This window comes from Equus przewalskii, chromosome 10, assembly GCF_037783145.1.
Source record: "Equus przewalskii isolate Varuska chromosome 10, EquPr2, whole genome shotgun sequence".
In the NCBI taxonomy this organism is placed as follows: domain Eukaryota; kingdom Metazoa; phylum Chordata; class Mammalia; order Perissodactyla; family Equidae; genus Equus; species Equus przewalskii.
Genome location: NC_091840.1, coordinates 37,392,232 through 37,416,620, shown reverse-complemented (window position 1 = coordinate 37,416,620; position 24,389 = coordinate 37,392,232). Strand labels below are relative to the sequence as shown.

General features: G+C 52.5%; 1 protein-coding gene across 6 annotated transcripts; it reads right to left on the bottom strand.

The window, feature by feature from the left end:
* Positions 1–471: 471 nt before the first annotated feature.
* MMP28 (matrix metallopeptidase 28) lies at positions 472–23,150 on the bottom strand. 6 transcript variants are annotated; one of them, XM_070562477.1, is made up of 8 exons: positions 22,586–23,150; positions 12,537–12,616; positions 12,131–12,318; positions 6,535–6,759; positions 4,302–4,547; positions 2,726–2,956; positions 2,324–2,491; positions 472–1,493 (listed from the first exon to the last, which is right to left on the bottom strand). In XM_070562477.1, the coding sequence occupies exons 1-8, from the start codon at positions 22,694–22,696 to the stop codon at positions 1,099–1,101; spliced, it is 1,644 nt and encodes a 547-aa protein (XP_070418578.1). In that variant the 5' UTR covers positions 22,697–23,150; the 3' UTR covers positions 472–1,098. The 6 variants fall into 6 exon arrangements, with proteins under 6 accessions (XP_070418578.1, XP_070418577.1, XP_070418579.1 ...); XM_070562476.1 differs by having other exon boundaries at positions 2,807–2,956; positions 22,586–23,149; XM_070562478.1 differs by having other exon boundaries at positions 2,726–2,806; positions 22,586–23,149.
* Positions 23,151–24,389: the final 1,239 nt, after the last annotated feature.

Genomic DNA, 24,389 nt, shown 5'->3' with positions numbered 1-24,389 from the left:
TTGCTGAGGTCGATGCGTGTGCAGATGAGGTACTGGCTGGTGTGGAGCAGGAAGGACTAGAGAACCAGGTGCTAAAATGCTGGGACTGTCTGAGGCAGAAGACAGGGAGGCTGGGGAGCTGGTTCCTTCTCCAGGAATCCCAGCTATTCTTGGCCAGCCAGCAGGAGCTCCTGGAATGCTGCGTGTGTGGCCTGGAGAATGGGGCCATTGTGAGCACAGGGCCTCCCCCGAGCGCCTGCAGCAGTGCAGACCTCCAGAGCGGCCCCTGTCCTCTCCCAGCCGCACGTGGTTCTCCATCTGGCCTAGGGGGTGAGGAGAGGCAAGGACATTTTGCTTTTTGGGGAGAGGCAGGCCCCTCGCCTCATCGCAACTCTACACACACAAAGCCCGCTGGCCCTGGCTTGGATGGAGGGGTGTGGTCTCAGCCTCCTGGGCATCCTTCCCCCTGCTTTCACTGGAAACCAGTCCAAGGAAGGCTGATTGGCACCTCCAGGTCCACCAGCTGGGGGCACCTCTTTATTCCAGCCCCCCACAAAAAGTCCAGGCCCAGCAGGCCTGCCTGCATCCGTCTCCCTCTTGCTCTGGTCCTGACCCCCTGCAGGGCCTCTGAGGTTGGTGACCCTTGTACTCAACCCATGCAGGTTTCCTGGGGGTGGGGCCTCTGATTAAATAAGACACAGTTCTCCAAGGACTGAGCCAGGAGGTCCTAGGGGAAGGGGACGGTCTCGCAAAGGGGTCCCAACCTCTCTGTTGAGTTTTGCGTCCTCCCTGGTTGTCCACTGCCTCATAGACAGAGCTGCACCTTTAGCAGAAGAAACAATGCCCCAGGCTTGAGGAGGAAAGAGTCTTAGGGGAGAGGGTCATGGGGTCTTGGGACCTTTTTGGCTTCTCCTTGGATTGATCCCGGCCCCACCTCCATGTGGTGGGGACAGCAGAAAGACAAAGCCACGTTCTCCAGGGAACAGTTGCAGACAAACTTCCCTGCTGCGTCTTCTGCAGGGGAGCTCAGAGCTTTCAAGACAGCTTCTGCCCCTGGGGCAGGGAACACAGTGGGCCACGAGTGGGCCACCAACAGTTCACTAAGAGGTGGAGGTGCCTTCAGAACAGAGCGCCCCCCGAGTTGGCGTGCCAGCAGCCCATCCAGGGCAGCTCCGTGGCCCAGGGCCCCGAGGCGGTGGCCTGCAGTTTAGCCTGGTCCAGGCGCCAGTAGCGGTCATCTCGGAAGAAGATGATGGAGCCGTCGGGCCGGGGCAGGGCGCCGCTGACCTCCTCAGGGACCCCGCCCCAGTCCTGCAGGCCTCGGGGGTAGTACGGCTCCACCTGCAGTCCCCCTCGGGCCAGCACGTAGTAGCGGGCACCCTTGAAGAGGACGAGGCGGCCCAGGGGAGGGAAGAAGAGGGCAGCATCGGGGTGTCGGGGCAGGCCGCCTGCCCGGCACAGCTGTGGCGACCCCCACGCTGGCTTGGGGCCCTGGAACCTCCAGCATCGATTCCCTGTGGGGCATTGGGAGAGCCAGGGTGAGCCAGCGGCTCTCGCCCCTTGGTCCTCCACCCCACCTCTGACCCCCTAGACCTCTGCTCCCCCTGGTGTTGGAGCCCAAGGTGGTTAGTATTCGTGATCATCAAAATGGATCATACTAAAATTTAAACCGTAGGGGAGGGGCTGCTGTGGCCTAGACTTCCAGCAGGTGTCAGCAGAGGGCAGACAGCGCTGAGGAAGCTACCTATCCCCACTGAGGAGCAGGCCCCTCCCGGGTGAGGAAGGACCCACAGCGGGGGGCCAGGCCTTTCTTTACCACCAGGACTCACGGTCCTGGGAGCGCAGGGAGCTTTGCTTTAACTCCTGTAACCCAACACCTCCAATCGTGTAGTGCCTAGAAGGCACCCAATGTCTGTTGAATGAATGAAGGAATGAATGAATGAACGCTATTCCTGAAGCAATGTACTGTGCATTCCTTAGACATGTTCTTTTAATCCTCCTTCGCCAACAAACTCAAGGGATTATTTCCCCCATTCAGGAAATTCAAGCTCCCAGAGTTAGGAGACAAGCTCAACCCCACACAGCCAGGATCCCAGGGGAGGTACGGACTCTCCTCTGAGTGATCCTTGCTTCCCGCTAGACTGTTCTCTGAAACACTCCCAACTTCTCTCTCTAGGACAACTTTGACACCCGCGCCCCCTAATCCGTCACTGAAGGAATCTCCTAACAGAGTTCCCTGGGCCCACACGTTCAGATTGGAATGGAGGTTCCCCCTCTTTTGACTTTGGGCAGGACGCCTCCCCTCTCTAGGCCTCCATTTTCTCATCCGCCCCGGGGCTGGTACCTTTGAAGAAGTAGAAGTCTCCATCCTCCAATGACACCGCAGCAGCCTCAATGTATGGGGGCAGCCCGGCCCACCTTTCCTGTAGTGGATGGGGCTCGGAGACATTGCCATCAGCTGTCACCTCCCAGAAGTGGCTCCCTTGGAAAATGTACAGTCTCTGCTGCCCGTCTGCCCGGAGACAAGAGAGAGCTGAGGAGCGACCATGAGCCTCCTGACTCCCTCCCAGGGAAGGTGCTTCCCGAGAACCCACCTTCCCAAAGGGACGCGAGAGGATGGAGTGTGCACAGCTGGGGTGGAGGGAGAGCGTGCAGGGGGAAGCAGTGTTTTGCTCGGTGTGGGCGTGCTACCCGGCAGAATGCTTGTGGCTTGGAATTTCTGGATTTTATTACTCATTCCCCCTACCTTGTATGCCAGCTCTGGAGACCCCTGGAGAGGTGGGGGAGGAGGGAAGAAGGAAGTGAGGCACTGGTGGGACCATCTTACCTACAGTGATGGCATCGAAGGAAGAGTGGCAATATTTAGGACCCTGGGTTTCAGGGCGCCTCCCCTGGGCTCTGTGGGGGTCCCAGGCCTCAAAGTCAGTGAACAGCTTTCCTGGGAGCTGGATGGCCACTGAGCCCCCCTGGGGCTTCCCTTCATGGGGAAGGAGAGAAGAGGGAGAGAACACATGCTGGTTGAGGGTAAGTGAAGGGCTTGGTTCCTTGGCTGCCCCTTGGTTCCTTTCATCCTTATCTGATGGGAGGGCAGGGAAGGAGAGCAGGGTTGGGTGTTAAGAGTTATCCTTGGTACCTGGGATTAACCATAGCACTAAACTCAGCAGTCCTCTCTCCTACCTAACAGTCCAGGAAAGAGGAACCTACTGAGATGAAATTGGAGTGGGGGACCAAACACTGGTTTGGAACTAAGAAGGGCAGAGGGTCTTCTTCCTGAGTCCTGCACAACGCAGATGACATGAGGGCAGAGCTCAGGGGCCCGGGCTGTGATAATTACTGCAATTATAATAATTACATTACTATTCTTCACTTATAAGAGTGAGGCAGAGTCCCACAAGCTTAAAATTTGGCACCAGCCCCTGAATCCTGGTCTGCAACTTCCTAGCTGTGTGACCTTGGACAAGTTACCTAACCTCTCTGAGCCTCATTTGCCTCGTGTGTGCACAAAAAGATACTTACCTCCTGGGTGTGCTGTATGTTAAGTGCCTGGCCCACAGTAGACACTCATGAAATAGCAGCTGTTATTATTACATTTGTGTAGGTTTCTTAGGCTACAAGCCATGTTCATACCCACTAATACAACAGCCCTGAGAGGTAAGCAGGGCTTCAATTATTATCCGTTTCCTCGGAAGGTACAACTGAGGGCTCTCAGAGGGAAAACGCTTTGCCCAAGAGCAACTGCTAATCAGGAATGGAACGGTGACTTGAACCCCGGCTCCTGGCCCGGCCACGGCACCCCCACACTCTGAGGGAGGCAGCCCCGGGCTGTTTGTGGGGCCTGGGGTCCAGGCAGGTCTCTGGGCGGCAGCACTGGCCAGTTCACTCTGGGGGAGAAGACCTTGTGTGAGTTCACGGCCAGGCAGAGGCCCCGGCTTGGCAGGAAGCGGGCATCAGCGTCATGGAGGGGGGAGGCTGGGGGTTAGCCAGCGGGACTGGGAGCAGGAATGAGGGGTCTAGGTGACGGGGCAGCGATGCCAGAGGAACCGCGGAGGCCGGGCTTTGGGCAGGAAGCAGGACTTGGAAGGCAAAGGAGGGCTGTGCACAGGAATTGGTTGCGAGTGACAGAGGGCAGGCATGGCGGGAGCAGGAGCCTGAGGTTTTTCAGATCGGAGAGGAGCCCGCGGCTTCAGGACCGGCGACGGGGAGGCCAGATTCCTGCGCTTCGGACGCGGGGGATCCCAGTAGAGGAACCGGGGTCCCAGCCCTGGAGGCGACGGGGGCGGGGGCAGGGGTGGGGCCAGCGGCGGGCACGGCTGGGGGCTCACCATACAGGCTCTGCACGGCCAGCACGTCGTCCCAGCTGAGCAGCGCGTCGCGGCCCAGCTTCTTGTAGTAGGGCGCCATGAGCGCGCGCGGCGCGGGCGAGTGGCTCAGGCCCAGCGTGTGGCCAATCTCGTGCGCCAGCACCACGAACAGATTGCGCCCGCGCCGGCGGCTCAGGGACCAGCGCTCGTCCCGGTCGAAGTGCGCTTCGCCGCGGCGCGGCAGGAAGGCGTGCGCCAGGGCGCCCCCTGCAGGCGGCGCAGAGGGTCAGCGGAGCCGCGGCTCGCGGCGCCCCCAAGGTCCCACCAACCGGGGCTAATGCCATGGGGGCGGGGGGCTGGGCGGTGCCTGCTTTCTGCAACATAATTTCCCTCCTAATTAAGTCTGGCAGAAGCTGAGCGTGGAGCAGGGCACACGTGACTAGGCGGTTGGGTATGGACACCGAAGAGGCAGTGTAGTGTACATATAGCATGGGGCCAAACTGCCAGGGTTCCAATCCTGGTTTATACCGTTTACTAGCTGTGTGACCTTGGGCAAATAACTTAACCCCTCTGCGTCTTAGCGTCCTGATCTGAAAATGGGAATGATGATAATGAGGTTCTTCCTCACAGGGGCTGTTCTGAGGATTAAAAAGGGATGTGTGTATGTTATATATAAGACTTAGTGCCCAGCACAAAATAAATGCTATATAGGAATTATTTTCAAAAAGATCTAGGAGTAGGTACAGTGGTTACCCCAGAAGGGGGTACGTTGGGGCCTTCTGGAGTGTTGGTAATGTCCTTTCTTGATCTGGGTGCGTTTATACATGTGCATAGTTTCTTTAATAAAAAAGCATATATATATATATATATTCTTGTGTTCTTGCCCTCCCTCTGCCAGGGCCCCTCTGTGGGTCTCTACCTCCTGCTTGTAACAGGAGTGAGCAGAGGGAGCTGGGCTGGATCAGTGCTTCTGGAGCTTGCAGTGTGCCCCAGATGGAGCTCATCAGTCACAGTTTCCAGGGCCCCACCCCTCACAATTCGCTTTCCACGGGGGCAGGGGTCAGCACACTGCACTGGGGTAATGTTGGCTTAGAAGCTTGTTGAGGGTTTTTCCCGCGTTGCCTTCTTGGAGGCCAGGCCAATGGGGACTGACAGAGGTCAGGAGGCTGCCCTCAAAGGAGAGCCTCACGGAGCATGGAGAGACGGCCATGGGAGGGGGAATACACATCTCCTATTTTGAATATGCCTCAAGCTGTTTTGAGCTGTTCAACTCTAACGATAATCCTGGGAGACAGATGGGCAGGTTTCAGAGAGAGAAAACCTAAACTCAAAAGACAAAGCCTGGGTCCAAATCAGAGAGCCAACTCCCAGGCCAGTGCAGTCTTAGCTACCAGACTCCACCTGGGATGGACAGAAACCTCTCACGTAGAGATCACGGGTGAAGTGAGTTACATGCAAGCGCCTGTGGGCGCCACATGTGGACTCTTAAAAAGCTTAGATTTCTCCCAGTCCTACCCCGGGACCCAGCAGCAGGACCTGAAGTGGGCTTTGCTCTGAGTGGGCTTGATGGAAAGCAGAAGAGTGCAAGGGTCGGGGGGCTATACTCCCAGGCCACACGGGGCTTAAGTCTCCAGCCTGAAGGGGTCCGGGGAGGTCTCCTTTCCTCATCTGGGGGGAGGAGATGCACAGACAGCCCTCGTTCAGGTTCTGAAGGCCAGTGTTGGGCAAAATGGGAGGAGAGCAGTTTAAAAAGCAGCCATAAGCTTTTAGGTTGGGGGCAAAAAGGAGAACCGTCTGGGGCTGTGGGGACGTGAAGTGCTTCTGTGGCAGGCAGGGGGCAGAATGCTCTTGCCCGGTGGCCGTGACTGTGGTAGTGGGTGGGGGGAGGGCAGGAGTGGAGCAGTAGTGGTCTCTGGATGTTTTTAGGGCCTTGCTCTGGAGAACAAGAGAGGCACAGGCCTGTCTAGAGACAGGGGAGGGATGATGGGACCTCAGAAGTTTCTCCCAGAATTCTCTTTAGAGTTTGCAAAGCACTTTCCAGCCAGAACCTCATCTGACTGTCCTTTCAGCCATGTGACACATAATAAGGCAGGGACCATTGTTCCCAATCTATAGATGGGGAGACTGAGGGTTCTTGGAGGGGGATACAGCTTGGCCAAGGCCAAAGGCAGAGTGATTGCTCCGTTGCCCTCCCCAGACTGTCTCTCCTCCTCGGGTTCCCCTCCTGCCATGTGGAGAGGCTCTGTGTCAGCACCTGGCCCATCAAAGGCATTGCCCAGCCCGTCATTGTGGTCCCCTTGGAAGAAGGTGAGGCGGATGTCAGCCGGGCCTGTGGCGGGGGCCTCCCAGAACTCCAGCGCCGAGACGTTGCTCCACAGTTGGAAGGCGGCGCGCACGGCCCCCCGAACGGCCGGCTCGGGCAGGTGCTGGGGCCAGTTCACCAGGCGGTAGGAGAGGTGCTGCTTGTACCACTTGTTGCCTGCCACCCAGAGAGGCCGCGTCAGTTATACCTGCAGAGGCTGGGGCTGTCACCATGGACTGGTAGGATGGGGAGAGAGGCCCTCCTCCAGGGAGTCCCTGATCTGATGGAGAAGACACAGCCCTTGCCCTGGGAGGTCCTGCATTTGGCTGGGGAGACGCTGCTCTCGGGCTGACAGGACTAGCCTTGTCCTGGAGAGTCCCCAGTCTAGTGGCTTGGTCTGGGGAGGTTGTACTATGATGGGGGGGATGCAGCCTCTGCCTGGGAAAAGCTCTCAAACTGAAAAACTCTCTGGTCTGGGGTCTTCTTCTCCACAGCTTGGGCTAAGCCTGAAAACCACTCTGCTCCTCTTGCTGGCAGCAAACCCCAGCCCCTGCCCACCTTGTCAGGATGGAGGAGAGGTGGGGCCCCAGCCTCTCACTCCTTCCTCCTCTCCACCTCCCCTTCCACCTCCCTTTCCAGTGCCTCGGGCCTGAGGCTGACAAGTGACCACAAGACCCATTTATTCCAGGTCCTTCCCTGACCTTTTGCCCTCCCCCTTACTTCCTCAGGGACTCTGGAGGGCTCTGAGGTGAAAACAAATAAGAACAAAGGGTGTGTTTTGTCACTGACAAGAGAGAAATTTTTCCATTGCCACTTAGTTATGAGTTTCCAAAGCTTCTTTGCCCAAAACTGCAGTTCCTCCCTGAGGCCTGAGACGCTGGCCTCTGGCCTGAACCCCGGGGTCAACTGGTCCCTCTGCAGCTCACCATGGGCCATTTCTGAGCCCTGAAAGCTTGGGGGCTGAGATTGTGACCCCAACTGAAAGACTTGCAGCTCGGAGGCAGGACCCCTGGGCCTGGGGAGCGCACCAGAATCATGTTGTCTTTTGGGCTTCGGTTTCCCAAATGGACCAGGTTCCCGGGGCATGGGTGACAAGTAGATAGGGCAGGCCTGACGGTGCTAGGAGCCCAGGCCAGCGGGCACAGCCCACTCTCCCCTTGGAGGGGCTGCTGAAGATTCAGACCTCCTGCCCCTTTGTTCTGGGGCAGTCCTTGCCTGAACCAGCCAGGAGGAGTGGAGTCATGCAAGTTTGGCCATCTCCTTATCCAACCTCTCTGTGCTCTATTCCGGGGAAATTGAGAGCAGGGGGAAGGAGCTGCTCAGAGTCACTGAATGAGTGAGTTGCCGAGCAAGGCCCTGCACCCAGGCCCTGACAGCTGATGCAGTGCACTTTCCACTCCACCACACAGATAGGCAGGCACCTTTGCTAAGACTCAAGCCTTATAAATTTGCCTAAACACCACTCCTTCGGGTCAAAGCAGGGGTTCTGCAGGAGCTGAAATTCTCCTGGTGAAAGGGAGGGTCTAAGACAGCAGAGGAGCTGAGCGCCCTTTCCCTCCCTCCATCCCCCATGGAAGTAGGGGAGGGCAATGTCCCTTCTCCCACCCCTGAGCCAAGCTCCATTCAAGGCAATGCTGCCTCCAGAGCCTGTTTGGCCTGGCAGCCACCCAACCCCTCCCAGCCAGTGACCAGCCCTCAGAGAGGGAAGAGGGAAGGATTCTAAGGAAGGGAGGGAGACGAGGAATGCAGAGGGAAGGCTTGGGGTTCAGAGGCGCCGCCCACCCAAGGGTTCATTATGTGCCAATGACACTTTTAGTTGCATTGTAAGTCTTCACCGGCCCTGGACTAGCTGGTGCTGGGCTCTTTGCACCCTGCCATGGGTGACCAACTCCCAGACTCTCCCCTCCAACCTTCAAGCTTCTAAAAAAGTGTGAGGTGGCTCCTTCTGCCTCTTTGCAGCTAAGGGAGGTCCCTTACTTTGCAGCTAAGGGAGGTCCCGCTGGCGGGAAAGAGGGAGGATGGGCAATTCTCTCACTCTAGGTAGCCAGTGAAGGTGACAGCTCACAGGATAAAAACCTTCTGTGAAACTGTGTGTGTGTGTTCAGCGGAGGATAGGGAAGACAAATAGGAACAGGAATTGAGAGAAAATGACTAATTTTCCTTGGGAGGAGAGCTGGTGGAGGGTCGTTGGTGTGCCTGCCAGGAAGGAAGGAACCTCCCCGGGCCAGCAGCCTGAGCCCTCTCCCCTGTCTTCTCCCAGATTTATGTCCTTGGAGCAAGCTGGCCGACTTCAGGCCCCATCACAAACTCCTGGCTGGGCAGCGCTGGTTTCCATGGTGACTTCCAGGCCCCAGTGGCACCTGGCACTGCACCCCCCCACACCCTTGCTCCCATATCTAAAAGGGAAGAGGGAAGTAAAAGGAGATGGGGAAGGGAGGAGAGCTAGATTCCTTGCCTGTGGAGGACCCTGGAGTCCTGACTCTCAACAGGCAACTCATATGGTAGAAAGAACAAGGTTTGGAATCCCAGTGACCCTGCTTACAACCTTACATGACAAATTACGGAATCTCTCCAGGCCTCATTTTCCTTATCTGCAAAGTGGGCCTGATAAGACCTACCTCATGGTAAAAATGAAATAGCAAATGAAATAGCACTGTGAAGCAGCCTGGCATGTGGTGGGTGCCGAGTAAATATCCATTCCCTTCTCTTTCCTCTCCCCCGCCAGAATCACCCCTGTGCTCCCCACGCCTTCAGCTCTATGAGAGAGCAGGGGGATTGAAAATCGTTCCTGCAGGCCCAGAGGGGAGCAGGCGCTTGGAATGAGGTTGCCAGATTTAAGAAATAAAAATATGGACTGCCTAGTTAAATTTGAATTTCAGATAAATAACAATACTTTTTTTAGTGCAAGCATGTGAAAACAAACCAGTTATTTGTCGTTCATCTGTAATTCAAATTTAACTGGGCATCCTGTGTTTTATCTGGCAGCCCTACCCTGGAACCCAGCTTCATCTGCATAGCATTCACCCACATAATGGAAAGTCGCTAGCCCAGGAATCCACTTCATTTTTTAAAGCATCTACCCACGTTCCGGGGTTTTTCACATGTAGAAACTCACTTAATCCTCCCAATGACAAGAGGACTTGGCCACACTCTGGCTATGTGGCCCTGGGAAAGTTACCTAAGTTCTTGATCCCTCAGTTTGCTCATCTGTAAAATGAGGATAATAACAGTACCTATCTTGTAGGGATGTTACGGGATTAAATGAGTTAATCCCATTAGGACTGTGCTTGGCACATCATAAATGCTCAAAAGTGTTAACCGTCATTATTCCATTTTCTTTCCTGAGGCATAGGAAGCGCTCAGTGCCTGCCAAGCACACAGCTCCCTTCTAGGGAATGCCTTCCCACCCAGGAGGTAAAGGAAGTCTCAAGCTGCTGTAGTTCACCTTGTGAACAAGAGGGAAATTCTCTGTGTAACCTCACCACTGCTGTCTGGACCAGGGGTCAGTGTCAGACAATGAAATGGGGTTAAGCCGGTGGGTGAGGCCACCTGCCTGGGAGGTGGTTTAGTATGAATCTCTGTCTAAAAGGGAGGCTCCAAATTGGATAGTGGCAAAAGGACTTGATCAGATCCTCCCTTGAGGCATGAGAAGATGAGATGCTGGCAGACAAAGCATTCCCAGTGCTCAGGTCACGCCCTGCATGCCCAGGAGGCATTGTCCCAATTCTCTGAGAGATCAACTCCAGCCTGGAAGTGCCACTGCTGAGGCTGTGTCAGGGGCTGCCCCACTTGGCACTGTATTCTCACAACGAGCCTTTCTCTTTGGTAATCAGGGCCCGTATCTCCTGTGCAATCTGAAAGGGCCTCTGTCTCAGACGAGGAAACAGAGCAAAGTGACATGGTCCAGGTCACACAGCTGAGCCCAGAGCGCCAGCTCCAGGGACGCTGCTCCAGCTCACGTGCCTCCGCAGTGCCCCTCTGCTGTCCATAAACACAGAGGGACGCAGAACAGGTTGACACCAAGGACGTCTTGACCCCAGAATCTGGACCCCATCACTGCTTCCTTGCTCTATCAGGAACGTGGCTGGTCAGTCCTGGGGACCCAGAGTGGCTGGATGTGTAGACACAGTGGAATTGGATTGGCAAACACTTGGAAACAGCCACCCTCAAGAGCTGAAGGGAACCACCCACATTTTCCTCATGGATTAGCTAAGAAATAAAAACAAACTATAGGCCCTCTGTCCTGTTCAGAATGGATATTGTCGGTAAAAGTAGTTATAAATTAAATGAGGCAGTGGCTGAAAGTGCTCATAGTAATAAGATTTACAGATGAAAACCTGGCTGAAGAACCTCATCTGGTTAGAAATCTTACCAGTGAAAACTGATTGGAGAAAACTTGACTTAGTACAAACAAGATGTTAATTACACACAGTGAAACTTGTTATTGATGGACGATTGACAGAAGAATCAAATTTTGTGTGAGTGTGTGTGAGGAAGATTAGCCCTGAGCTAACATCTGTTGCCAATCCTCCTCTTTTTGCTTGAGGAAGATTGTCACTGAGCTAACATCTGTGCCCATCTTCCTCCATTTTATGTGGGATGCCGCCACAGCGTGGCTTGAGGAATGGTGCTAGGTCTGTGCCTGGATCCGAACTCGCGAACCCCAGGCAGCCAAAGTGGAGCACATGAACTTAACCACTGCGCCACCAGGCAGCTCCCAGAAGAATCAAATCTTCTTCATAAATCTTAGATTGGTAACATTTGACCCCAGAAGATTGGATTTGGACAAAGAAGGAGGAAGAGGAGGAGGAGAAGCAAAGAAAACATCAAAACTATAAAAGGAAAATACAATCGCAGAAAGTGTAATGTGTAAAATGTGCTATGATGAAATGTTCAGAATAGGCAAATCCATAGAGACAGAAAGTAGATTGGTGGTTGCCTAGGGGCTGGGGGAAGGGGACTGGGGAGTGACTTCTAATGGGTCTGGGGTTTCTTTTTGAAGTAATGAAAATGTTGTGGAATTAGATTGTGGTAGTGGTTGCACAATTTTGCAAATATACTAAGAACCATTGAATTGTACACTTTAAATGGGCAAACCATATGGTATATGAATTATATTTCAATAAAGCTGTTAAAAATGTGCTATGGACAAAATAAAACTGATCAATGAATCACATCTTTGTTGAATAGTTCTTATGAAAAAAGAATCGATTCTGATGAAAATAACTTCAGTAAAATATAAAGGAAAATGTTGGCAACGGTTTAACTGCCCTGCACATCAAATTGATGGAGGAATTAAGTGAGCTTGATGGGGTTTTCTGTGGAAAATGCACAAAGAAAGTTCATCGATGTAGGTACCATTCTGATTTAAACATCTGTGTCTACAAATATGGTCCTCAAGTTGAGAGGTCCCACTGCTCCTCACTCTCCCGCCCTAGAGAAGAGGTTATTGACAAAGCCCGGTCTGAGGCTGAGCCGATTTTTTTCTGGCCATGGGGCTTCAGGATGTTGGGAAACCCCAGCTTAGCTAGATTTTAGCAATGCTCACCTTGCTTTGCGAAGCGTTTCTTACGCCTCATTTTGCCCCGGTGTCCAGCAAACCGGGCACTGACCCTCTCAGTCCAGGCCACCTGACTGTCTGTATCCGCAACCCCACATCGGGGCCGCATCATCTGGCGCAGGGTGGCAGGGTCCAGCACGCCACTGACCGGCAGCTGGGACACCCACTGGAACTCCCTGTCAAGGAGGAATTGAGAAAAAGGACCACAAAGGGAGGACGGGCGGTGGGGTTGGGGGCAGGGAGCTTCCCTGGAGACAGCAGGAGGCTGGGGGCAGGGGAGGGAGGGAGCAATGACCCCGGACACACGTGGAAGGCCGGCCTTCCAGGAGGAGGAAGGAGGCGACTCAAGCTTTGCACTCAGCGCCCCCACATCCTCCACATCCCTGCATCGTACCTGATGGCACTGCTGAATTGCGTGGACGTGGGAGCTCTGGAGGCCTGTTCATCGAGATATCCGTACTTCTCCAGGAATGCCTGAGGGAGAGAGGAATGTCAGCTTTCCCCACAGTGTGGCATCCTTTCCTCTCCCTCGGTCTCCAAGGATCCGTGGCACATACATCATGCCTGGTCTCATCTTTAGTTCCAACAGGGTGTATGAGCTACGGCAGGAAGAGTCCTGGGATCCAAGTCAGAAGGACCTGGCCTCAGTTCCAGGCCACCACTGACTAACTGGATGGCATTGGGCAAGACACTCAATATTTCTGAACCTTAGCTTGCTTAATTCCAAACTTGGCCAAGCAGGCCCTAGCCGGCCCATCTCACGCCATGCTCAGGAATCTAGCAGGGCACGCTGGACGGTAGAGTTATGGGCTCTGGAGTCAGGCTGGCTTGGGTTTAAACCCCAATTAGCAAGCCACTTCTCTACACCACAGGTTTCTTATCTCTAAAATGGGCTTAGAAATAGTACCTACCTTACAGGATTTTTGCAAGGATGAATCACAATAGTGAATATAAAACACCGAACACAGGGCCTGGCACGTGGTAGGGACTCCATACAGAGTAGCTGTTATGATATGTGCGATGTAAACAGACATGATTCATGTGCCTCAACTCTGCTCCTGAACCTCTCTCCCTTCTCTAGGAGGTTTCCCTCTATTGATTAGCAGTTGAGTTGATCACTGCCAGCTCTGCCACGCCTGGATTGGGAATGAATTCTCTCTTGAATTCTGGTTTCTCCCAAACAATTCTCCTCCCCTCAAATACAGATATATTTAAGGCCCCATGAATGACAAACGCACTTACCTTCAACTCTATGGTTTATATAAAAACTTAACAGCCTGGAGAAGTGTTTTTTGAATTAGAAACCTGCATTCTCCTCCTTTCATTCATTCAGTTGTGAATTCACACGGTGTACTAGGTACCCTGCCAGGTGCAAGGGTCAACAAGACACCCCTAAAGGAGCTTATATACTTGTGGGTAGAGGCAGATGATAGAAACATAGATGACAAATAAATAAAGGAGACAGTTTTGGTGCTAGAAAGAAAAGAAACCGGGGGATGTGAGTGACAATAACTTAGAAACTTTACATGAGGGGGTCAGGGGCGGAGCCTCTGAAGAGCTCATATCTGATCTGAGTACTAAAGAATGAGACGTTGTAGCCATGCAACAAGGTGGGAAAGGGTGTTGGAGACAGAGGGAGCGGCAAAGGCCAGCCTGAGCTGGGAAATACGCTGATGTGCTCAAGGAACAGAAGGAAGGCTGGACCACAGTGAGTGTGAAGAAGCCAGCATGCGATGAAGTCAGAGAGAGAGGCAGGACTGTCAGCCAGGGTAAGAAATGTGAGTTTTACTTACTGACGATGGATTAATTGTGGGGAATGACAGAAAGGGAGGAATCGGGATGGCTCCTAAATTTTTGCTTTGGAAGGCAATGCCATTTACTGTATGAGGAAGCCTGAGGTAGGAAGGGTTGGGGGCGGATGGGAATAAGATTAACACGGTGATGTCAAGTGGCACTGGCTGTCTGATGCTGGAGCTCAAAGGAGAAGCCCACGCACAGGATATGAAGCTGCGGACCTGGATGAGATGCCCCGGGGACATTAGTCTAACTACAGAATATCCCATGGCCTACATTCCTTTTACTCACTGCCTGCCCTCACACACCTGGGAGCCGCTCTCTCAGCAACCAAGTTCTTGGAGGCCAGGGGAGAGACATGTGTGACTCACTGTCCTTATTGATCCCCAGTCCTACCCTTCGGAGAAACGATGCACTTGGATCTCTGCTTGCCCTTCTCACTGATAAAGACCCATCAATGGATTTTAAAAAACGTCACCTGCTTAATTCTTTTTTTTTTTTTTTTGAGGAATATTAGCCCTGAGCTAATATCTGCCATCGATCCTCCTCTTTTTGCTGAGGAAGACTGGCCCTGAACTAACATCCATGCCCATCTTCCTCTGCTTTATATGTGGGACGCAGTCCACAGCATGGCTTGCCAAGCAGTGCACAGGTCCACACCCGGGATCCGAACCAGCAAACTCCAGGCCAGTGAAGCAGAATGTGTGAACTTAACCGCTGCACCACCGGGCCAGCCCATCTTGCTTAATTCTTATACAGACACATATCATCTCCTCATTTTTACCCCTCCTTGCTGTGTTACCTATACAGAAATAATTTTCTGTCTTCCTTGTTCTCTTACCCATTTTTCTTTGCTGTATTTCTAAACTCAAATCAACTCCAATCACCATTGCTGCCTCAAGGAAAAGGCACAAGTAGGGGATGCAACGAGACACTAAGAGCCAGCATGGGCAAGCACTCAGTCTTTGCAGAATCCAGCCTCCTCTTTGTGGATTTCACTACATCCATCTTCAGTGACCTCCCCATCTTCTCAATAAAGCCACTTTCTATAAGGAACCCTTATTCTAGGCAACAGAACACTTTCCAAGTCCGTTGTATTGTTTTTCCGCGTTACTTTATCAGTATTTCAGCACTATTGTTTTCTTTTTTCCTTTTGCAAATGTACACTATTTTGCAATGCATAATGGATTAAAGGAATCCTAGTGGCTTTATCTAGAAGACTATTTACTGCTCAAAATAGTGTGGCATCATGGAATAGCCACCAGGCTCGGGAGCAAGAGTCTGTTCCCAACTCTGACTCTGTTGGGTGGCTGGGGACAAATTACTTAACCTGTCTGAGTCTCTGTTTCCTCACCCACAATGTGAGAACAAGGATAATCCCACAGGATTCTTAGAAGGATTAAATAAAGCAACCCACATTTAGCATAATACCTGGTACATAGTAAGTGCTCAGTAAACAGTTGATCTAGTTGATTTACCTTAGAGGGAACATTAACAACAGACTTTTGGAATGCAACTCCCCCCAGCTGTAGGATGGGAACTGCTCTAAACAAGGCAGTTACACCTCTGTCCTCAATTCAGATGCTCTAACTCAGACCTGCCTTACCCCAGCCAGGTGCCCGGTTCTCTTCCTTGCGTCGTCGTGAGGATGGAAAGAACAACTTTCTAAAGGAAGCCAGGGAATTAATGTCTCCTCAGAAGTGGTTTTGCTGACTGAGTGACTTGTGAGGGACTGGGTCACAGGCCAACAGGCTGGCACTCCCTGTGCCCTCCCCCCAAACCCGCCCAGCCCTTATCAGGGAGTTGGCTGGGGTTCTGGAACTATGAAGCTTGGACAGAGCGGGAAGGGGGAGGGAAATTGACTAGCGGCGTCTCCTGTTTCCTGGCTCAGCTGCCGTGCCTGGTACTTTGGCAGGCAAGGTGGGGCGGAGAGGCTGGGTGGAGGGCAGGACCAGGGGAGAGGCCTTTTCCAGGGGTCCCTCAGAGGGGAAGCCCTGGGCGTTTCTTCCTGACTCCGCTGGGACACTGTGGGTTGCAAGACAGAGCTGAACTCCCACTAGGCAGAGAGAGCTGTGTCCAGGACACCAGCCAAGAGACAGCAAAAGAATGAGAAAAAGAAATTTTAAGAATTTGGCATTTTATATTTCCACAAAAGCACTGAAGCGTTATAATGGGGATTAGCAGGACTTAAGAACTCCCTTATACTTATTTTTGTTTATTATGCACATATTTAAAATTTTTTTAACTTCAAGGAAGGGGCCCCTTAATACTGTCAGTGCTGAGTGCTCTAAAGTTCTGCTGAGTGGAGGCCGACCCACATCCCTAGGTAGGGAGCAGGTACGGTTGAGATGCCCTCTGCTCCTGCAGCTGTCCCTAACATTCTTCTGTGAGCCTATTTGCTGTGCCTCAGTTTCCCCTGCAAAGGTGAGAGGAATGCCCCTGTCTGCATGGGAGACAGAGTGGGGGTGTGGGGCAGGCCACAGCGTGGCACAGGGATGCCTGGACAGGACAAAGAACTGGGAGATTCTCATCCCAGCTCCACCACTGACCACCCTGGAGGAGTCATGTCCCTTCCAGGCTGCAGTTTTCCTGGTGCTTGTCCTGTGTTCTCTTGGGGACTCCCCAAGCTCCACCTGGGGTCACTCTGTTCCCCCTTCTTGCAAGCAGGGCCCGGGCTGCTCCTCTCTGCCTTGTAACACTAGGTGTTCTCTCTTCCCTATTCTTCAGCCATCCTCTCTCCTAGCGAGCCCAAGGCTTGAACTGAATAGAGAGGAAGCCGGAGGGCTGTGCCTCTTCCGTGATTCATCCTGCTTGGGCCTAAAAGCTTGTGCCAACCTGCCTCACCCTGTAGGTCAGGGCTGGGGCCACTCTTCTGGAGAATTGCCTCTGAAAAGCTGTGGGAGTGGCTGAGGTGTCTGGGTAAAATGAAAATGGTTCTTCCCAGGACCCAGAAAGCTGAGTAGAATCTGAACTCCAGGGGTTCCAGTCCTGCCTCTGTCCTGACTTGTCATGGGAGGGTGTGTAGAGCCCAACCCATTTAGTGCCTGAGGGAAGGGGAAATTCTGGCCATTTCTGAGCAGGGCAAGACTAGCAAGCAGGTGTAGCAAAATGAACCCAGGCCTGAGTAAGAACTCTGAGTCACTGGCCTGGCAGGGCAAGAGCACTAGCCTGAGTGTCTTGAGTTTTGTTCTTGGTGCTGCTGCTAACTGTGTGTCCTTAGGCAAGTCCTTTACCTCTCTGGGCCTCAGCTTCCTCTTCTGTAAAATGAGGGGTTCGGATTAGAGCTAAGACATGCTCCAGCTCCATCTCTTATGGCAGCCTTGCTTCTGCAACTGATTAGCTGTGTGAACCACGACAAAGTTATTTAACCTCTCTGTGCCCCAAAGCATAAAATTGGGGTAGGACTACTGCTCTACATTTCTCAGAGGATCGTCATGAAAATCCGGTAAGAAGAGGCTTTGATAAAGCTTTATGATAACTGTGCCATTAAAAACGTTATTTTTCCCTCTGTAGTCAGAGAGCTTTATTGCAGGAAGGGCCCTTTGGTAGATGAGTCTAGGAGGGGCCAGCTTCCAGTCTCATGTCCACAGAGTAGCTGTGGCAGCCTCCATATCAAAGAATTGTAGCAGCAAAAATGAAACCAAGGACGAAAAATGGCAAAGTGGCAAGCTCGTGCAGAAACCATGTTGCTTGACGGATGATTTATTCCATCTCATGATGTTTTTGTAAGATTTTAGTCTTTCCATAGTGACTCTATGTGATTGTTTTTATCATTCAATTCATCTTTAGAATTATTAGCCAAGCCAAGATGCAAGAGATGATGGTTGGCGTTCTGCCTTAGTGTGTTCTATAAATAAAAACGTTTTCTGGATATCAGAAGCACAGTGAGCTCTTGACTATTGTAGAGCTTTTAAGGATATTTCATCTTCTTTGAGCTTCACAATCACCCTGCAAGAACATAGGCAGGACAAATGTTCTTGTTCCCATTTTAAAGATGAGGAAATTAAGTCTCAGGGGAGTGCAGTGTCTTGCTGAAGGGTCCTAGTGAGGGACAGAACCAATCCTTGAACCAGAGTCCTCTGACACCCATCTCAGAATGTGTCATTTCACATTCAAACAAGTGACGCAGAGGCTCTGAAACTGCAGGAGCTGGGCCAAGTTGCTCTCTGCCTTGGGGAGACGGCCCTCAAATATGAAAAAGGTAAAACTGGGGGTGTTTCTAGCTGGATTCCTGCTGTCTCTTCTGCAAGCAGGTCCAGGGGCAGAGCAGAGGGAAGAAGCTGCTTGGGCGGTGGACCCCGGCTTTCAATAGAGGCTGGGATCACAACTCCCATCACACCCCAAACTAGTCGTCTGACAAGCCACAGGCCTTCAACAGGACTCAAGCATGTTCCTTCACAAAGACAGACATCTGCTTCCAGGATGCTTTGCTTTTGCTCTCTGGCTCCTGGAGCCTACTGAAGGCCTTAGGGGAGTGGGGCCAGCTTGGTCTCCTTCCTTTATTTTGGGCAAAGGCGTCCCCTTCCTTCTGACTCCTGTGCTCTTTGCCTCCTTTCCCTTGTTCCTAGTCTCATATTCACAAAGTTCTGTCTGGGTGTAACCTAGATACCTCTTACTATAATTCCCGCTCCTCCTTTCATTTTCCGTCGTTAAGGAAGTTGGAAAACATTAGCTGGCCTGTCTCCATCCAGACCCCATCTTGCACTTTTTCCAAAGCCAAATAACCATGCTGTAGGGACTCAGGGTCCTCACTAGGCTTGTGGGGCTAAGTTTAGGGCACAACATGCCCTAACCAAGGCTGGGTCTAGGGAGAGTGTCCACTCATCTCTCCCTTCTTTGTTCCTGCTTCCACAACCCAGCTTTTGCTAGCTTTCTTGGTTTTCAAGCTGGCTTGACAACTGCTTTTCCACCAACTTGTGGTCCTCTGGGACCCTCCAGAGACTCTTCTGCACTTCTATTCACCCTGTACCCATGAGTCACTGAGCTGAGCTCTTGGGAACAGCTTCCACGCCTGGGCTTCTGGGTTTCTGACTCACAAAAAGTCAAATGAATGGCTCCAGGGTATGAGAAACAGACACTGCAACTGTGGGTGGATACTCCACAGAAGCTCTGATGTCTCCCTGGAGAAACAAACGACCCAGCTCCTTGTTGTACTGGCACACTGAGAACAGCTGTGCAGATACGCATAGACCACCACGTGGAAGGCGTGTCCTGGGCATACTGCCTGCGTATTCTAAAGAAGAGCCAAGCAAAGCATGGTAGATAGATCCCTTGGGACAGTCTGTGTCGCCCAAGCATAGGACAGGGCCTGGCTAGGAATGGGAATGGGCCAGGGTGATGATGTCATTCATTAACTCTCGATCTTGCAACCCAGCAGTGAAGGCTCTTCCTACTCACCAGTGTTGTGAGCAGCCCTAGTTTTCCTAAGTGGCCAACAAGGAACTTGTTCATAATGCAGCTTTGTAAGTAGTCAGTCTCCACCCAGGCAAAGCCCGCTCTGGAAAGCCCTCAACTTTATCACTTTGTGTGCACACAGGGGACACAGAGAGCCATGCACACAGGGCACAGGAGTACACACAGTGACCTCCAGACAGACAGACATGGACACACAGGCCGACGAAGTGAATACACACACACAGAAGCAGAAACACACAAACACACCAAAGCCAAAGAATGTTAGCACTAGAGAGAACCTTAGAAATCATTTAAGAAATTTAACTCCCTTATTTTACAGAGGATGAAACTGCAGCCTGGAGAAGTGAAGGGACTAGCCATGCTTTTACTTCTTCCCTTCTGTGTCCTGAACTCTGACCTTCGCCCATGAGCTCAGCAGGACTGCTGTGCTCTGCTGGGGTCTAGCTCCTTGCACTGTGGTGATCCAGGGTGATCATGGGGCTCACTTCGTGAGTTGCCCTTCTCTGGATGATTGTATTTCCCTAAATGAGAATATCTCTCATTCCCATTCTCTTCTTATAATGTGACTTCAACACTCCTCCCATCAGTTGTGGGGTCTATGTTCCCTCTCGTTCAACCTGGATGGCAGCTTGTGGCTGCTCCTGCCAACGGAGTACAGCAGAAGTGATGCCATGCAACTTCCTCGTTTAGGTCACAAAAAGAGGACAACTTCTTCTGCTTCTCTCCCTCTCTGTCTCTCTGTCTCTCTCTCTTGGAACACTCATCCTGGAGATCCAGCCACCATATTTCAAGGCAGCCCAAACTAGGCCACATGGACAGACCACGTGGATAGGCCCACCTGGAGAAGAACCAAGGCCCCCAGCGGACAGCCAGCATCAACTGACAGACAGCAAACAGCCTTCAGATGATTCCAACCCCAGACAGAGGCAAGCTATCCTGATGTGAGACAAGCTATCCTGAAGTGCCCTGTTTGAAATTCTGATCCACAACATCTGTGAACATAATCAATGGTTATTTTACCTGACTAAGTTTTGGGGTAATTTGTAACGTAGCCATAGTAACTGCAACACCGTCTCAGGAATTACAGTCTGGGCTGCCTGTTGTCCAATGCTGAAAATAGTTGCCTTATGTATTTTGTCTTGTGTTATTGTTGTAGGAGAGCTAGTCACCAAGCCAGGACTTTAATCTGAAGCTCTGTTCTCTAAAATAATGATAAGAATAGCAACACTGAGAGCAACTTCCTTTTACAGGCAGCTTTCTACGTACTAGGCATTGTGCTGGGCATTTTACATACATTATCTCAACGAGACCACACGACAATCTTGTGAAATAGGCATTATTAACCCCCATTGTACAGAGAAGGAAAAAGGTTCACAGAGGTTAAATGATTCACCAATGGTTTTGCACACAGGTCTGTCTGACGCTGGAGCCCATGCCGTTGACCACATACAGAAACACATATAGACATACCCCCCCACCAATTTGCATATATACACATATGTATGTACATGCATAGGCATATAGAGACACATCCCCATTAAGCATTTCCAGAGCTTTTTATGCTTTTAAAATATTTCTTGTTCTCAGAGTTAAAAATCCCTGTCCCCCAGATATATTACACAGGCTGAAAGAGACTCAATCTGCTAGACATTATGCTTCCCAAGCACACCCCAGGATGAAATTCCCTCCATCTGGGGCCACCGCAGGCATGGGCAGCAGAGATATTGCTCTGTTCTCCTGCCAAAAACTGCCTGAACCCCGGACCTGGGGGGAGGTGGGGTGGGACTCTTAACAAGAGTTGGCTTGGTAGACAGAAGCCTTCTCCTGGGGCCATGAGGACTCTGTACTTGATGTTGTAAGACACTAAATTCAGAGAAACAAAGTGATTCTAGAATGTGCCAAAGCACAGAGCACAAGCAAGAGACCAGTGCCTCGAAGAGGAGAGGATGAAGGAGTTTGAGAGAGGACCCCCTTGTTGAGGGAGGGTCATTTCCAAATATTCCAGAGCAGCGGTGGGAGTTGGCTGATGGAAGGAAGAGTGATTCAGAGAAGGCTCTCCTCTTTCTGCAGGCTTCCCAAATCCTTATCCTTAAAATAGTGGAGACCCCAATCCTAATCTTGAGAAGAGCTAAGAACACAGACAGAGATGCTTCTTTGGGGAAGAAAGAAATGCTACTGATGTATTATTACAATCACCTTTATGCAGAAAATAGACACCCCAAGTGGATCCCCACCCTGACCTTACAAAAGTTCCCCTTGTGCAACCTACAGCAAGCAGTTGAGTCCGAAGCAGGGCAATGCAATGGGACAGCTTTAAGGGTCACCTCCACCTCTGGGACCCAGTGTCTCAAGTTCAGTCCTGAAGGACTGTTTAAAGCCCCTTAGAAGCAATCTTAAGAGTATACTATTCTTCCTTTTTTTTTTTTTTTTGAGGAAGATTAGCCCTGAGCTAACTGCTGCCAATCCTCCTCTTTTTGCTGAGGAAGAGTGGCCCTGAGCTAACATCCGTGCCCATCTTCCTCTCGTTTTTTATATGTGGGACGCCTGCCACAGCATGGTGTGCCAAGCGGTGCCACGTTCGCACCCGGGATCCGAACCGGCGAACCCCGGGCCGCTGAGAAGCGGAAGGTGCGAACTTAACCGCTGCGCCACCAGGCTGGCCCCAAGAATATGCTATTCTTACCCATTTTACAAATTAAGAAACTAGCTCTGAGCCTGGGCGCTGACTTGCCCAAGCTGGTCAGCGGCAGCACCAGCCCAGGAAGCCAGTGCTGTCCCGCGTCCCTGTCCAGCGCCTGTCAGCAGTACCCGCTCCACTGCACCAATCTGGGGGCCTCCACAGCGTCTGACCCTCACTCTGGGAGGGCTCAGGACATCCGATGAATGAACAGTCAAGTCTCCCCAGCCTAGGCGGGGAGGGACAGTGGCTCCGTGCCAAACTAGGGTGCAAGGGTTCCTTCTCTCTCAGCTGTGGCCTGTCCGTCCCATCTTGTCGCTCCCTCCTTCCCCGCGTCCGGGAAAATCAAAGCAGATCCGCGTGCCTGTGTGGTCTCAGCCCTGGCTCAGGGGAGAATGCTGCCCCTGGCTCTTTGTGTGCAAGTGTGAAGGGTGCGGAGGGTAGAGGGAGGGTAAGGCAGATTGTCAGCTCAGACGGGACGGCTGGGCAGCCTGACTGCAAAGTTCTAGAGGGTCTCAAGCCCGCGGACCCCTCTCCGCCCCGCATCCACCGCGTACCTCTGCCTCCCTGTGCCGCTCCTGGCCTCCGCGCTCCGCCAGCCGGGCGTCCAGGCTGCCCCACAGCAGCAGCTGCAGGGCGCGCAGCAGGAGGCGGACACGCGCGACCATCTCGCCGCCGCCCCTGCCGCGGGGCGCGGGGGCGTGGGGAGCTGCGGCGCGCGGGGAAGCCCACGAGCGGTCAGCGGTGCCTGGTACCCGGCGGGTGCGCCAGCTCTGCGCTGCCCCGACGCGGAGGGGGAAGGTCCCGGGGGCTCTCCGGTGCCCGGGCTCTGCGCGCTGGGCCGCTCCTCCGTGGCACTTCCCCGGGAGCGGGCCCGAGGTCGTCCAGCCCAGGCAGCGCCTGCCCGCGGATCCGCCGGCCTGGGGAACTAGAAGGAGAGGGAGGAAAAGAAGGAGGAGGGGCGGGAGCCAGACACTCGGGCCACACCCACCCGGCTCCGCCACTGGAACGCGCAGAGGTCCTGGAGCCTCTTCCGCAGGCGGTACGGCCTCGCCAGGCGCCCGCTGCCGCCCTGCCGCCCTGCGGACCAGTTCTCTCTCCAGCCTTCGGTTGACCTCGATCTCTCCGGGGAGGGCGGGGAAAGAAGCGTTTTCTTCAACCTAACAAGCTCCCTGAGACTTCGATGAACAGAGTCCAGGCCTACTTGAGGGTCATTGATTGTTTCAGCCAGGCTATCAGGGAGCGAGGCCCTGGGATGTGAGTGAAGGAGCCCTGGGCTGGGGTCAGAAGAGTTGGGTTTGAGTTCCAGATCTGCTTCTTTACTAGCCGTGTGAATCCTGCCTCAGCCACCTGCTGGCTGTGTGGTCTTGGGCAAGTCACTCACCCTCTCTGAACTGATTTTTTTCTTATCAGTAAATGGGGATAATAAGAATACCAATACCATGTGACTGTAGGGAGCATTTAATGAGAGAATATTGCCTGTGAGTAACTAAGCACCGTGCCTGGCATCATGCAATACACATTTAATAAACGGTAGGCTGCTACTCTGTGATTTTTGGCAAAGGAGTTAACCACTTCAAGCGTCAGTTTCCTCATCAATAAAACGAGAGCAAATGATGTTTAGTTCTCGGAGTTGCATGAAGATTAAAAGAAAAAAATGAGTGCAAAGGGCCTGGCTTTATATATCCTACACAGCCGTAGTAAGGATGGAGTGAGATGATTTAGGAGAAAGCCTTAGCTAAACTCAGACTGAGCTCAAGTAAACTGTTTTCATTATCTGCCTTAGTAACTGCAAGCAAGTTGCTGCCTGTCTTTTAGCCTCAATTCGCTATCTGTAAAATGCAAATGGCACAATGATACCCACCTCTGGAGGATGTCGTGGGGATCAGATGAATTGATATGTGTAAAAATAATTTGGGATCTATCAAGTTCCACGCAAATGTCATGCAGTGTTCTTATCCTAAGGCTTAGGGCCTCAGTCGCACACAGAATGTTTTTGTGTTATTTAGAAAAAGGCGCCGCTCAGGTGGAGGAATTTTGAAAAGGCGCCTTTTTGAGTAAATCTCCTAGAAACAGGCATTCCTGTGGGCGGACTAATTGGAAATAGGCCCTGCCCACCTCCCAACCAAAAGATGAAAAGGAGGCACTCAGCCTGGGCGAACCAATTAGAAACAGGCACTCCTCTGGGCAGACCAATGAGAAAAAGGCGCCCTTCAATAGCTCAGACACATGGCTGTGCCAGGGCTCCGCCGTCGGCATAGAGTTGAGGATGGAGTTCTTTGCCCATCCATGCCTCCTGTCCGCCGGTGCCCTTGTTCACACCTGTAAGGAGAGTCCCTGCTTGCAATGGAGCCCCAGAGA